Below are 14,721 nucleotides of genomic sequence, written 5' to 3'. Positions count from 1 at the left end.
AACATAGTACATAAGGCCGAAAAAAGACATCTGTCCATCCAGTTCGGCCTGTTATCCTGCAAGTTGATCCAGAGGAAGGCAAAAAAAAAAACTGAGGTAGAAGCCAATTTTCCCCACCTAAGGGGGAAAAAATTCCTTCCCGACTCCAGTCAGGCAATCAGAATAACTCCCTGGATCAACGACCCCTCTCTAGTAGCTATGACCTGTAATATTATTACACTCCAGAAATACATCCAGGCCCCTCTTGAATTCCTTTATTGTACTCACCATCACCACCTCCTCAGGCAGAGAGTTCCATAGTCTCACTGCTCTTACCGTAAAGAATCCTCTTCTATGTTTGTGTACAAACCTTCTTTCCTCCAGACGCAGAGGATGTCCCCTCGTCACAGTCACAGTCCTGGGGATAAATAGATGATGGGAGAGATCTCTGTACTGACCCCTGATATATTTATACATAGTAATTAGATCTCCCCTCAGTCGTCTTTTTTCTAAAGTGAATAACCCTAATTTTGATAATCTTTCAGGGTACTGTAGTTGCCCCATTCCAGTTATTACTTTAGTTGCCCTCCTCTGGACCCTCTTCAGCTCTGCTATGTCTGCCTTGTTGCCCAGAACTGTACACAGTACTCCATGTGTGGTCTGACTAGCGATTTGTAAAGGGGTAGGACTATGTTCTCATGACCGCCATCTATGCCCCTTCTGATGCAACCCATTATCTTATTGGCCTTGGCAGCAGCTGCCTGGCACTGGTTTTTGCAGCTTAGTTTGCTGTTTATTAAAATTCCTAGATCCTTTTCCATGTCAGTGTTACCGAGTGTTTTACTATTTAGTATGTACGGGTGACTTGCATTATTCCTTCCCATGTGCATAACTTTACATTTGTCAGTGTTAAATCTCATCTGCCACTTATCTGCCCAAGCCTCCAGTCTTTTCAGATCCCACTGTAGTAGTATACTGTCCTCTGTAGTAGTATACTGTCCTCTGTAGTATATATACAGTATACTGTCCTCTGTAGTATATATATACAGTATACTGTCCTCTGTAGTGTATATATACAGTATACTGTCCTCTTTACACAGTTTAGTGTCATCTGCGAAAATTGATATTTTACTACGCAAGCCTTCTACAAGATCATTAATAAATATATTTAAGAGAATAGGGCCCAATACTGACCACTGAGGTACCCCAGTAGTGACAGTGACCCAATCTGAGTATGTACCGTTAATAACCACCCTCTGTTTTCTATCATTGAGCCAGTTACTTACCCACTTACAGACGTTTTCTCCCAGTCCGAGCATTCTCATTTTATATACTAACCTTTTATGTGGTACAGTGTCAAATGCTTTGGAGAAGACCAGATATACGACATCCATTGATTCGCTGCTGTGAAGTCTAGAACTTACCTCCTCATAGAAACTGATTAAATTAGTTTGACATGACCGATCCCTCACGAAGCCATGCTGATATGGCGGTATTTGCTTATTTCCATTGAGATGCTCTAACATAGCATCTCTCAGAAAACCTTCAAACAGTTAACCCCCAGCAGATGTTAAACTTACCGGCCTATAGTTTCCAGGCTCAGTTTTTGGACCCTTTTTGAATATTGGCACCACATTTGCCATGCGCCAATCCTGTGGGACATTCCCTGTCAGTATAGAGTCCGCAAATATCAGAAATAAGGGTCTGGCTATGACATTACTTAATTCCCTTAGGATACGGGGGTGTATGTCATCTGGTCCTGGCGATTTGTCTATTTTAATCTTTTTAAGTCGCTGTTGTACTTCTTCCTGGGTCAGACAGGACACTTTTAATGGGGAATTTATTTTTACATTCTGCATTTTATCTGACAGTTTATTTTCCTCCGTGAATACATTGGAGAAAAAAATATTTAACAGCTTTGCTTTCTCCTCGTCGCTCTCTGCGACTCCCCCCTCATTACTCTTTAAAGGGCCGACACCTTCAGATTTATACTTTTTAACATTTATATAATTTAAGAAAACATTTTAGGCTTAGTTTTACTCTCTTTGGCAATTAATCTCTTGGTCTCTAGTTTGGCCGCTTTTATTTGTTTTTTACATGTTCTATTTTGTTCATTATAGTTTTTCAGTGCTTCCGTGCCATCCTCCTGTTTTAGTGATTTATATGCTTTCTTTTTGTCATTTATTGCTTTCTTTACAGTTCTATTTATCCACATTGGTTTCTTTTTGTTCCTTAACCTTTTATTCCCATACGGTATGTACCTCTCACAATAAGATTTTATGATTCTTTTAAAGATATCCCATTTTGTGGCTGTATTTTTATTTTTGAGGACTTTGTCCCAGTTAGTTAGGCCTATGGCCTCTCTTAGTTGGCTAAATTTAGCTTTTTTGAAGTTTGGTATTTTTGTTCCTCCCTGTAGAAACGCTCTTTTGAATGATAATTGGAAGGTTATTACTTTATGGTCACTATTTCCCAGGTGTCCCCCAACCTGCACGTTCATTGTTCTGTCAGGCCTATTAGTTAATACTAAGTCCAGTATGGCCGTCCCTCTAGTCGGGTCCTGAACCAGTTGGGAGAGGTAATTGTCTTTGGTTATTGCCAAGAACCTGTTTCCTTTATGAGATATACAAGTTTCAGTTTCCCAGTCTATATCTGGGTAGTTGAAGTCCCCCATAATAAGCACCTCATTATGATTTGCCGCCTCGTCTATCTCATTTAGTAGTAGATTTTCTGTGGACTCTGGTATATTAGGTGCTTTATAGTAAACTCCTATTAGTAATTAAATGTTGTTTTCAGCTCCATGTATCTCTACCCACAGTGACTCCACATGTTCATGTCCCTCACTTATATATTCCCGGAGTGTGGGCTTTAGACAGGACTTTACATAAAGGCAGACCCCTCCCCCTCTCCGGTTTTGACAATTTTTTCTAAACAGACTGTAACCTTGTACATTAACTGCCCAGTCATAGCTATCATCCAGCCGTGTCTCAGTTATTCCCACTGTCATAGCTATCATCCAGCCATGTCTCAGTTATTCCCACTATGTCATAGTCCTCCTCACACATCACTAATTCCAGCTCCCCAGTTGTATTAGTCAGGCTTCTGGCATTAGTATACATACATTTGAGAGGTTTATGTATATTTTTTACCCTACACCTTTCCTTCTGAACTGTTCTAGTCCCTCCTTCCATTCCTCCCCCAGTCCCACTACCTGCCCCCGGTCTCTATCTGCCCTATCTTCCCCTCCTATAATGTAATTTCCCTCCCCAGTCCCTAGTTTAAACACTCCTCCAACCTTCTAGCCATCTTCTCCCCAGCACTTCTGCCCCTTCCCCATTGAGGTGCAGCCCGTCCCTACGATAGTTTGTAGCTGATAGAGAAGTCGGCCCAGTTCTCCAGGAACCCAAACCCCTCCTTCCTACACCAGTTCTTGAGCCACTTGTTAATCTCCTTAATCTCCCGCTGCCTATCTTGTGTGGCCCGCGGTACAGGCAGTATTTCGGAAAATACTACCTTTGAGGTCCTTGCCCTAAGCTTTTGACCTAAATCCCTAAAATCATTTTTAAGGACTCTCCACCTACCTCTAACGTTGTCATTGGTTCCGATATGGACGATGACCGCTGGATCTTCTCCAGCCCCTCCCAGTAATCCGTCAACCCGATCCGCGATGTGTCGAACTCTAGCGTCAGGAAGACAGCACACTGTTCGGCGATCACGGTCTTTGTGACAGATTTCCCTATCTGTTCCCCTAATAATGGAGTCTCCCACTACCAGCACCAGCTACCTCACTTTCCTCAGCCTCCTCTCTGTCACCCTCCCCCTCATCTACCCCAAAGAGTGCTTGCTCGGTGAGAAGCAAACTCTTTTGCAAATTGTCAATGCCTCTCAGTGTTGCAACTTGCCCGTTTAGAAACTCGATTAGCGATTCCAAACGGGTAATTTTCTCACATCTTGAACAAAGATATACACCCCTGAACGGCTGTTCCAGGACTGCAGACATCAGACAAGATGTGCACTGGACTGCACTGTCAATTGTGCAACACATACTAAATGGGGATTACAACAGTAAAAAAGTAAAACAGTAAATATAATTTAGAATTAGACCCTGTCTGCTGTAGTTGAAGGACTACCTAGAATTAAGCCAACAACACACAAGGAAATTATATCCCAACCTTAGTTTCCTGCTCTTTGTCTTAAACTCCTTTTCCTTTAACTCGACTTAATAAAAAGTGATCAAAAAGTCGCACACACTTAAAATTGGTATCACTGAAAAGAACAAATCATCCCGCAAAAAATGAGCCCTCACACAGCCCCGTACACATAGCTACAAAAAAGTTATAGGGGTCAGAATATGGTTATGAAAAAAAAAAAAAATTCTCAAAGGTTTACATTTTTTCAGTATTAAAACGCAAGAGAAATTATACAAGTGTGGTATCGTTGGAACCGTTCTGATCTGGAGAATGAAGATAACAGGTCAATTTTACTGCATAGTGTACAGTGTAAAAAAAATAACAAATAACGCTCTATCAGAATTGCATTCTTTCCCAATTCTACCCCATTTGGAATTTTTTTACCGCTCCCTTCTACATGGTATGCAACCCTAAATGGTGCCATTAAAAAGTACAACTTGTCATGCAAAAAAATAAGCCCTCATAAGGCTATGTGAATGGAAAAATAAAAAAGTTAGGACTATGGGAAAGCGGGGAGGGAAAAACAAAAACACAAAAATGGAAAATCCCAGGGTCCTTAAGGGGTTAAAAAAGTTGACTTTGGAAAATGTCTTAAAAATTTCAAAAATTGCTTCTAAAATTCTAAAACTTCTAACTTCCTAAAAAAATAAAATTACACAAAAATGATGCCAACATAAAGAAGACGTATGGGGAATGTTAATTAATAAATATCTTATGAGGCATCACTATCTGTCTTAAAATCAGAGAAATTCTAATTAAAAAATTGTGAATTTTTTCACATTTTTGTTAACGTTTGGATTTTTTTAATATATAAAGGTGAACCATATTGACTCAAATTTACTATTAACATGAAGTACAATGTGTCACGAGAAAACAATCTCAGAATGGCTTGGATAAGTAAAAGCGTTCCAAAGTTATTACCACATAAAGTGACACGTCAGATTTGCAAAATTAGGCCTGGTCAGGAAGGGGGCAAATGGCCCGGTCTGGAAGTGGTTAAAGACGACGATATCCCTGTTCACAGGATGGGATAAATATGTGACCACTGAGACCCCACTGATCATGACAACGAGGGTCCCGTGTCCTCCTTGTGGATGTAACAGATGTTCTCATAGATATCTCCAGCATTTTCACTGACCGTGACGGGAACAGCAGACATGTACAGCCACCGCTCCAGGAGGACACAGGACCCCTGTTCTCATGATCTAGGAGGGTCCTAGTAGTGGGATTTCTATGTGGGGTGACTGTATTAGTTTGGGGTTTGGTAGAAAGTGAGTGAGGAGCAGAACATTGTTATTTAGACCCTGATCACTAAACCTAGAAGTGAAGGAGCTGAGAGAAGAGTCTGATCTATAGACAGATCTACAGGAGGCCATGTATTCAGTCACTGTGTGCTTGTGTCTCCACAGATGGATCCAGGAGGAGAAATCCCCCCGAGAGATGTCCCCATCCTCTGTATTCCCAGGACTGTCCAGAGGAGAAGCTCCCAGAGAACCATCAGGTAGATGGAGCTGATGTCTCACCAGAATCTGACCAGAAAGGGATTGAACCAAGGATGAATTTACATTTTTCTTGTTTAGGATGAAAATCTGATTGATATTAAGGTTGAGGTTAAAGATGATGATGAAGAGGAGATGGATTTATGGGGCGATCATCAGTGTAAGAATTGTCTGCATTGAGGGTCACCTGGATGCTACTACCATCTTCTTATCGTCACATGTATCAATCTATCCTTTCCTATGTGTTTCTTACAGATGGAATCATAGAAAGAAATCCCCCCAAGAGATGTCCCTGTCCTCTGTATTCCCAGGACTGTCCAGAGGAGAAGCTCCCAGAGAACCATCAGGTAGATGGAGCTGAGCCCTATACACATCTATATAGGGGGGGGGGGGGGTCCTGCAGACATAGAGGGGTCAATAATGGTGGGGGTCCCTTATGTGGATCTGTTATATTTTCCACCTGTCTGCTGTATTGTACTGAATTGTTACAGATGACAAATCAGGGGGAAGATCTGACTGATATTAAAGTGAAGGATGAGGAAGAGCTGATGATGGGCGATCCCCCGTGTAATAGTGAGGTGGAGGAGGACATTCCAGTCCATGTGACCACAGGTATGGAATAATGAATGGAGAATGGCGAACTCTGTGTACTCACCAAGTTAGGTGTGTTTAGGCCACTCATTCAGCTGACCGCTATCCCTCCGACTCCCCCATATACCTCCATGCTCGGCTCGGCTAAGTGTCTGGGTTGTCAGTGGGGCGTCCAGATACTTCTTGTGGATATTTATCTCCCGGGAGAACAAAAGGATCGGTCACTGAAATTCCGAACACCCGATACTTCTCTCCCAAGACCTGATCTGCCCTCAGTGAAGCAAGGCTGTTATTTTATGTTCTTTTTCAGTAGTCTCCATTATTCTGACTGCTATTGATGTTCTGCTGCTGGTCTATGTATACCGGCTCCAAAGGAATAGGAAATATGAAGGGAGGACGTCTCCTCCTCCTTCTTGCTGGATCCACTTCTGGATTTGGCTCAAAAACTCCATCAAAACCTCATTGACCGTTGTAGCCCATTTACTCCAGGGGTCCTAGATGTTATGATATCTGCTTAAGTTGTCAGTTTTTATAAAGTATCTTCTCATTTCCTAACATAGGATTTTTAAGTTGGCCTCCCTCCCATACCCGTATCTGTCCCCGTGCACAGTTTTTAGTATCTTTAGCTCTTCCTGAGGCTTGCTGTCCCAAGTAGGCTTCTGATTAAGTGGAGTTAAAGAAAAGGAGTTTAAGACAAGGAGCAAGACACTAAGGTTGGATAGAATTTCCTTGTGTGTTGGCTTGATTCCAGCTAGTCCATCAACTACTGCAGACAGGGTCTAATTCTAACTCATATTTACTGTTTTCATTCTTTACTCTTCATCCCCATTAAACATGTGCTCCATGGACAATGCCACTAAGTGTGTCCTATGCAGTGTGTCCGTGCCTTGAAGAGCCGTTCTAGGGTGAATACATTTGCACTAGATGCAATCATGTTGCATATTTGGAAGCCCAGATCTTGGATCTAAATAAGCAGCTTGAAATACTTAGGGGCATTGCAAAACTGGAGAGAGGCTTAGACCTCACTGTGCAGGCGCTGACTGGGGTCAGTGAAATGGAGGGGGGTGGAGGATGGCAAGATCATAACTATCAGATCAGCAGTTGGGTTAATGTAGAAAGAAGGGGTAGAGGGAAAAGTCTTAGGGAGGCTAGTCCTGAGCTGGCACACCCTAGTAGATATGCCTGTTTGGCTGATATTAGGGATGAAAGCCCAGGGCCAGCAACACTGCAGCAGGTCGTTTCTCCTAACAACCAGGAGCATGACCGCTGCAGGAAGGATGGGAAAAGGAGTGCAGCAAAGGTCAGACAGATGCTGGTGGTAGAGGACTCTATTATTAGGCGGACAGATAGGGTCATCTGTCGCCGAGACCATGAATGCCGAACAGTGTGTTGTCTGCCGGGTGCTCGGGTTCGGCACATTGCGGATCGGATTGACAGATTGCTGGGTGGGTCTGGGGAAGACCTGGCGGTCATGGTACACATTGCACCAATGACAAAGTCAGTGGGAGATGGAAGGTCCTTTAAAAATGATTTTAGGGAGCTAGGTGAGAAGCTCAAGTCCAGGACCTCCAAGGTAGTGTTTTTAGAAATACTACTACCAGTGTCACGAGCCTTACCAGAGAGACAATGGGAGCTTAGAGAGTTAAATAAGTGGGTCAGAAGCTGGTGCAGGAAGTAAGGGTTTGGGTTCATGTAGAACTGGGCCGACTTCGCGGTCGGTTACAGGCTCTACAGTATGGACGGGCTGCACCTCAATGGGGAGGGTGCAACTGCCCTGGGGGAAAAAATGGTTAGATGGCTAAAGGAGATTTTAAACTAGGATCTGGGGGAGGGGTCATACTAATAAGGGGGTAGATAGTGTAGATAGAGAGCGGGTTATAGAAGGGGAAAGTGGAGATTTAGTGGGGGCCGGGGTTAGCAAGGAAAATAGGGAGAAGACTGGGAATAACTATACATTTATAAAAAATAGAACTGCTGGTAACAAGAACCTGTTACATACAAAAATTGAACAAGGTAACAAAAAAAAAAAAAACGGATAATCACTTTACAGGTAATAGTAATTTAAAATGTATTTTCACAAATGCCAGAAGTCTAGCTAGAAAAATGGGAGAGCTGGAGGCTATGGTACTAGTAGAACACATAGATGTAGTTGGTGTAGCTGAGACATGGTTGGACTCTTCACATGACTGGGCTGTTAATATTGAGGCTTTTACACTATTTAGGAAAGACCGGGTCAATAGAAAAGGTGGTGGTGTGTGCCTGTATGTGAGGAGTTATCTGAAGACAAGTGTGAAAGAGGCAATTGAGGGTGTGGATGGTGAGGATGTGGAAACCTTATGGGTGGAAGTTCAAAGGGCTATAAACACTGAAAAAATAATACTTGGTGTAATCTATAGACCCCCTAACATCACAGAGGAGATATAAACACAACTGTATAACCAAATAGAGCGGGCGGCACAGGCGGGTACAGTGGTCATAGTGGGAGATTTTAACTTCCCAGACATTGACTGGGGTCACGGTTCTGCCTCAACTGCAAAGGGGAGAAAATTCCTCAACTTGATGCAGGACCACTTTATGGGCCAGTTTGTAGAAGCTCCCACTAGGGGCGATGCTCTGTTGGATCTGGTAATTTCTAATGATGCAGAACTTGTTGGCAATGTTACTGTTCGAGAAACACTAGGTAATACTGACCACAATATAATTATATTCCCCCTAAACTATAAGAAGCAAACTCTGTCAGGCAGAGCAAAGACACTGAATTTCAAAAAGGCTAATTTGCCTGGGTTGAGGGCAGCATTTCAGGGCATAGACTGGGAGCAGCTACTGTCACATAATAATACTGAGGATAAATGGGAGAGCTTCAAATCCACATTGAGTAATTGCACTTAAAAAATCTGCAAAAAGGACATAAAATTCGCAAAGGTACTAAACGAACAGCAGGTAACAAAAGAAAGCAAAACAAATCCCAAAAAGTTTTTTAAATATATAAATGCTGAAAAACCTAGGTCTGAGCAGGTTGGGCCCCTGAATAATGGTAAAGGAGGGGTAGTCACTGAAGATAAGGAAAAGGCAGAGTTCCTAAATAGGTTTTTTAGCTCTGTATATAAAAAAGAAGAGAAATGAGATGATATCTGTGGCGCCGGGGTTGTTAGTACATCCAGCGATATACTCAATTGGCTAACTGTAGATATGGTCCAAGAGAAGTTAAATAGGGTAAATGTGAATAAAACTCCGGGTCCAGATGGATTACACCCAAGAGTGCTTAAAGAGCTCTGTTCAGTCATTGCTGTGCCCCTGTTTATAATTTTTAAGTATTCTTTAGGGACTGGTACAGTGACAAGTGATTGGCACAAGGCAAACGTGGTGCCCATATTCAAAAAAGGATCAAGGTCCTCAACAGGTAATTATAGACCAGTTAGTTTAACTTCTGTTGTGGTAAAAATGTTTGAAGGAATCTTAACCCCTTAGGGACCCATGACGTACTGACGGCGGGCGGTGATCGGAACCCGGTGCCCGATCAAATCATTGAGCAGGCACCCCGTGTCGGCGATCGCCGCAAACCGCAGGTCAATTCAGACCTGCGGTTTGCGGCTTTTACCTGATGCGGCGGCGGTGGTGCCATCGGGTCCCCATGGGGCTGCAGGGGGGACCCGATGGCATGGAAGGCAGCGCGATGCCTTCCTGAGGCATCGCCGCTGCCTTCCTGTGACGTGCCTGTGAGATCCAGCCCCCTGGATCTCACAGGCCGGAAGCTGTATGAGTAATACACACAGTATTACTCATACAGCCAATGCATTCCAATACAGAAGTATTGGAATGCATTGTAAAGGATTAGACCCCCAAATGTTCAAGTTCCAAAGTGGGACAAAAAATAAAGTGAAAAAAAAGTTTCAAAAATAAAGTTTTCCCCCCCAAAAATTAAAAGTTTCAAGTAAAAATAAACAAAAACTTAATTTTCCCCAAATAAAGTAAAAAAAAAAAAGGTAAAAAATAGGGGGGTAAAGTATACATATTTGGTATCTCCGCGTCTGTATCGACCGGCTCTATAAACATATCACATGACCTAACCCCTCAGATGAACACCGTAAAAAATAAAAAAATAAAAACTGTGCTAAATAAACCATTTTTTGTCACCTTACATCACAAAAAGTGTAATAGCAAGCGATCAAAAAGTCATATGCAATCAAACCGTCATCTCATCCCGCAAAAAATTAGACCCTACGTAAGATAATCGCCCGAAAAATGAAAAAACTATGGCTCTCAGACTATGGAGACACTAAAACATGATTATTTTTTTTTTGTTTTAAAAATGATATTATTGTGTAAAACTTACATAAATAAAAATAAAAGTATACATATTAGGTATCGCTGCGTCCGAATCGACCGGCTCTATAAAAATATCACATGACCTAACCCCTCAGAGGAACACCGTAAAAAATTTAAAATAAAAACTGTGCTAAAAAAAACATTTTTTGTCACCTTACATCACAAAAAGTGTAATAGCAAGCTATCAAAAAGTCACACGCACCCAAAAATAGTGCCAATAAAACCGTCATCTCATCCCACAAAAATTATACCCTACCCAGGGTAATCGCCCAAAAGCTGAAAAAATTATGGCTCTCAGACTATGGAAACACTAAAACATGATTTTTTTTTTGCTTCAAAAATGAAATCATTGTGTAAAACTTACATAAATTAAAAAAAAGTATACATATTAGGTATTGCCGCATCCGTGACAACCTGGTCTATAAAAATATCACATGATCTAACCTGTCAGATGAATGTTGTAAATAACAAAAAATAAAAATGGGGTCAAAACAGCTATTTCTTGTTATCTTGCCTCACAAAAAGTGTAATATAGAGCAACCAAAAATCATATGTTCCCTAAACTAGTACCAACAATACTGCCACCCTATCCCGTAGTTTCTAAAATGGGGCCACTTTTTTGAGTTTCTACTCTAGGGGTGCATCAGGGGGGCTTCAAATGGGACATGGTGTAAAAAAAAAACAGTCCAGCAAAATCTGCCTTCCAAAAACCGTATGGCATTCCTTTCCTTCTGCTCCCTGCCGTGTGCCCGTACAGCTTTTTACGACCACATATGGGGTGTTTATGTAAATTACAGAATCAGGGCCATAAATATTGAGTTTTGTTTGGCTGTTAACCCTTGCTTTGTTACTGGGAAAAATGGATTAAAATGTAATATTTTCCAAAAAATTCAGAAATTTCATCTCCATTTGCCAATAACTCTTGTGAAACACCTAAAGGATTAACAACGTTTGTAAAATCAGTTTTGAATACCTTGAGGGGTGTAGTTTCTTAGATGGGGTCACTTTTATGGACTTTCTACTCTAGGGTTGCATCAGGGGGGCTTCAAATGGGACATGGTGTAAAAAAAAACAGTCCAGCAAAATCTGCCTTCCAAAAAACTTATGGCATTTCTTTCCTTCTGTGCCCTGCCGTGTGCCCGTACAGTAGTTTACGACCACATATGGGGTGTTTCTGTAAACTACAGAATCAGGGCCATAAATATTGAGTTTTGTTTGGCTGTTAACCCTTGCTTTGTAACTGAAAAAAAAATATTAAAATGGAAAATCTGCCAAAAATAGAAATTTTGAAATTGTATCTCTATTTTGCATTAATTCTTGTGGAACACCTAAAGGGTTAACAAAGTTTGTAAAAATCAGTTTTGAATACCTTGAGGGGTGTAGTTTATAGAATGGGGTCATTTTTGGGTGGTTTCTATTATGTAAGCCTCGCAAAGTGACTTAAAACCTGAACTGGTCCCTAAAAATTGGGTTTTTGAAAATTTCAGAAAAATTTCAAGATTTGCTTCTAAACTTCTAAGCCTTGTAACATCCCCAAAAAATAAAATATCATTCCCAAAATGATCCAAACACGAAGTAGACATATGGGGAATGTAAAGTAATAACTATTTTTGGAGGTATTACTATGTATTATAGAAGTAGAGAAATTGAAACTTGGAAATTTGCTATTTTTTTAATAAAATTTGGTAAACTTGATATTTTTTTAAATAAATAAAAATATTTTTTTTTACTTCATTTTACCAGTGTCATGAAGTACAATATGTGACGAAAAAACTGTCTCAGAATGGCCTGGATAAGTCAAAGCGTTTTAAAGTTATCAGCACTTAAAGTGACACTGGTCAGATTTGCAAAAAATCCAGAAGGTGAAATAGGGCCGAGTCCTTAAGGGGTTAAGGGACTATATACAGGAGTATGTGACTATACATAATATTATAAGTGATAACCAGCATGGGTTTACCAAGGACAGAAGTTGTCAGATTAACCTGATTTGTTTTTATGAGGAGGTTAGTAGTAGTAGCCTGGACAGAGAGGCGGCTGTGGATGTAGTGTTTCTGGATTTTGCAAAGGTTTTTGATACTGTCCCTCATAGACGCTTAATAAGTAAAGTAAGGTCTATAGCAGTGGTGGCGATCCTATGGCACGGGTGCCAGAGGTGGCACTCAGAGCCCTCTCTGTGGGCACTCACACCCTGGAAAAGTCTATGGTGTACCAATATGCCTTTGACTTTTCCTGCCATTCATCAGCACAGGGTGCACTATCAACATCTCAGGCAGAGCACTGAATGTAGGCAGGCTTTTATAGCTAAGTGATATACATGGAAGATATACTATATGGGACTGTAGTATTCAGGGTAAATTTCTGTGTTGGCACTTTGTGATAAATAAGTGGGTTTTGGGTTGCAGCTTGGGCACTCAGTCTCTAAAAAGGTTCGCCATCACTGGTCTATAGGCTTGGAAAGTATAGTTTGTAATTGGATTGAAAACTGGCTGAAGGACCGTGTCCAGAGAGTTGTGGTCAATGATTCCTATTCAGAATGGTCCCGGGTTATAAGTGGTAACCCCAAGGTTCAGTGCTGGGCCCTTTATTATTTAATTTATTTATTAATGATATTGAGGATGGGATTAATAGCACCATATCTATTTTTGCAGATGACACTAAGCTGTGTAGAACTGTACGGTCTATGGAAGATGTCCACAAACTACAAGCTGACTTGAACAATCTGAGTGATTGGGCATCAACTTGGCAAATGAGGTTCAATGTGGACAAATGTAAAGTTCTGCACATATAATCTCTGTGCTTCATATGTCCTAGGTGATGTAGCACTGGGAGAGTCACTTATAGAGAAAGATTTGGGTGTCCTTGTGGATGGTAGAGTAAATTACAATATAGAATGTCAATCAGCTGCTTCTAAGGCCACCAGGATATTGTCATGTATTAAACGAGGCATGGACTCGCAGGGCAGGGATGTAATACTACCACTTTACAAAGCGCTAGTGCGGCCTCATCTGGAATACGCAGTCCAGTTCTGGGCACCAGTACATAGAAAAGATGCACTGCAGCTGGAAAAAGTACAGAGGAGAGCGACTAAAATGATAAGGGCCATGGAGGGTCTTAGTTATGAAGAAAGATTAAAAGAATTGAATTTATTTAGTCTTGAGAAGAGACGTCTAAGGGGGGACATGATTAACCTGTACAAGTATATAAATGGGCCATACAAAAAATACGGCGAAAAGCTGTTCATGTAAAATGCCCTCGACTGAAGAAGAAAAAGTTAAGTCTCCAGAAGCGTCAAAGCTTCTTTACTGTAAGAACTGTGAATCTGTGGAATAGACTTCCTCAGCACGGAGTCACAGCAGGAACAGTGGACAGTTTCTAAAAGGGTTTAGACGAATTCTTAAAAGTAAAAACCATAAATGCTTATGAAAACGTGTAGAGTCTCACTTCCTTCTGGGATTTGCTTCCCCACCTATCCCTTGGTTGAACTTGATGGACGTTTGTCTTTTTTCAACCGTATTAACTATGTAACTATGTTACGGTGCTGATAACTTCCCTCTGATCTGTGCATCTTGGGGCAACACCACCACATGTGTTTCCGGCTTCCACAACTACAACACTCATCATTCTCATAAAAGCCAATTTTATACAAAATGTATAATACAATCTTCGTAGACCTCTCTCAAGGACTCTGAGATACTGTTTGGAAATTTCTCTCTATTTCATCCTAGTATTCATAGGTCGACTCGAGAGGATTCACCCGCCATTTCTCATAGCGTTTTTGAATATTTTTCAGTAACCGGCTTTAACCCCTTAAGGATGATGACTTTTTAAAAATAATTTTCATTTTTAACTCCTCCCCTTTCCAAGAGCCATAAATCGAAGTCTGAAGTTATTTATTGAAGTCTTGCGAGACTTCAGAGATAATTAATTTCCCTCGCCAGAGCGCATACATTTGAATGCCGTATGGAGATGGTTCTCCATGCAGCATTAAAACTAAGTTTTGAGATATATGATCCAAAGCTCAATTCGCTCAACACTAAAACCATTGAAACTTCAGTGATCGTTTTCAAAGCCCCAAAATTTCATCAAAGATAAATGAGCAGATAACTAAGACAGATAAAACAGTCAGAACGAGCATC

General features: G+C 41.1%; 1 protein-coding gene across 1 annotated transcript in view; it reads left to right on the top strand.

The window, feature by feature from the left end:
* Nucleotides 1-14,378, top strand: part of LOC120997662 (zinc finger protein 282-like) — a 394,601-nt gene extending 380,223 nt beyond the window's left edge. The window contains exons 10-13 of the mRNA XM_040427858.1: nucleotides 5,750-5,828; nucleotides 5,924-6,015; nucleotides 6,160-6,235; nucleotides 14,311-14,378. Coding sequence (XP_040283792.1) covers nucleotides 5,750-5,828; nucleotides 5,924-6,015; nucleotides 6,160-6,235; nucleotides 14,311-14,378 — 315 coding nt within the window. The remainder of the gene's footprint in view (nucleotides 1-5,749; nucleotides 5,829-5,923; nucleotides 6,016-6,159; nucleotides 6,236-14,310) is intronic.
* Nucleotides 14,379-14,721: the final 343 nt, after the last annotated feature.

The sequence above is a fragment of the Bufo bufo genome, chromosome 4 (genome assembly GCF_905171765.1).
Source record: "Bufo bufo chromosome 4, aBufBuf1.1, whole genome shotgun sequence".
NCBI lineage: Eukaryota > Metazoa > Chordata > Amphibia > Anura > Bufonidae > Bufo > Bufo bufo.
This window is presented reverse-complemented; position numbering and strand designations above follow the sequence as displayed.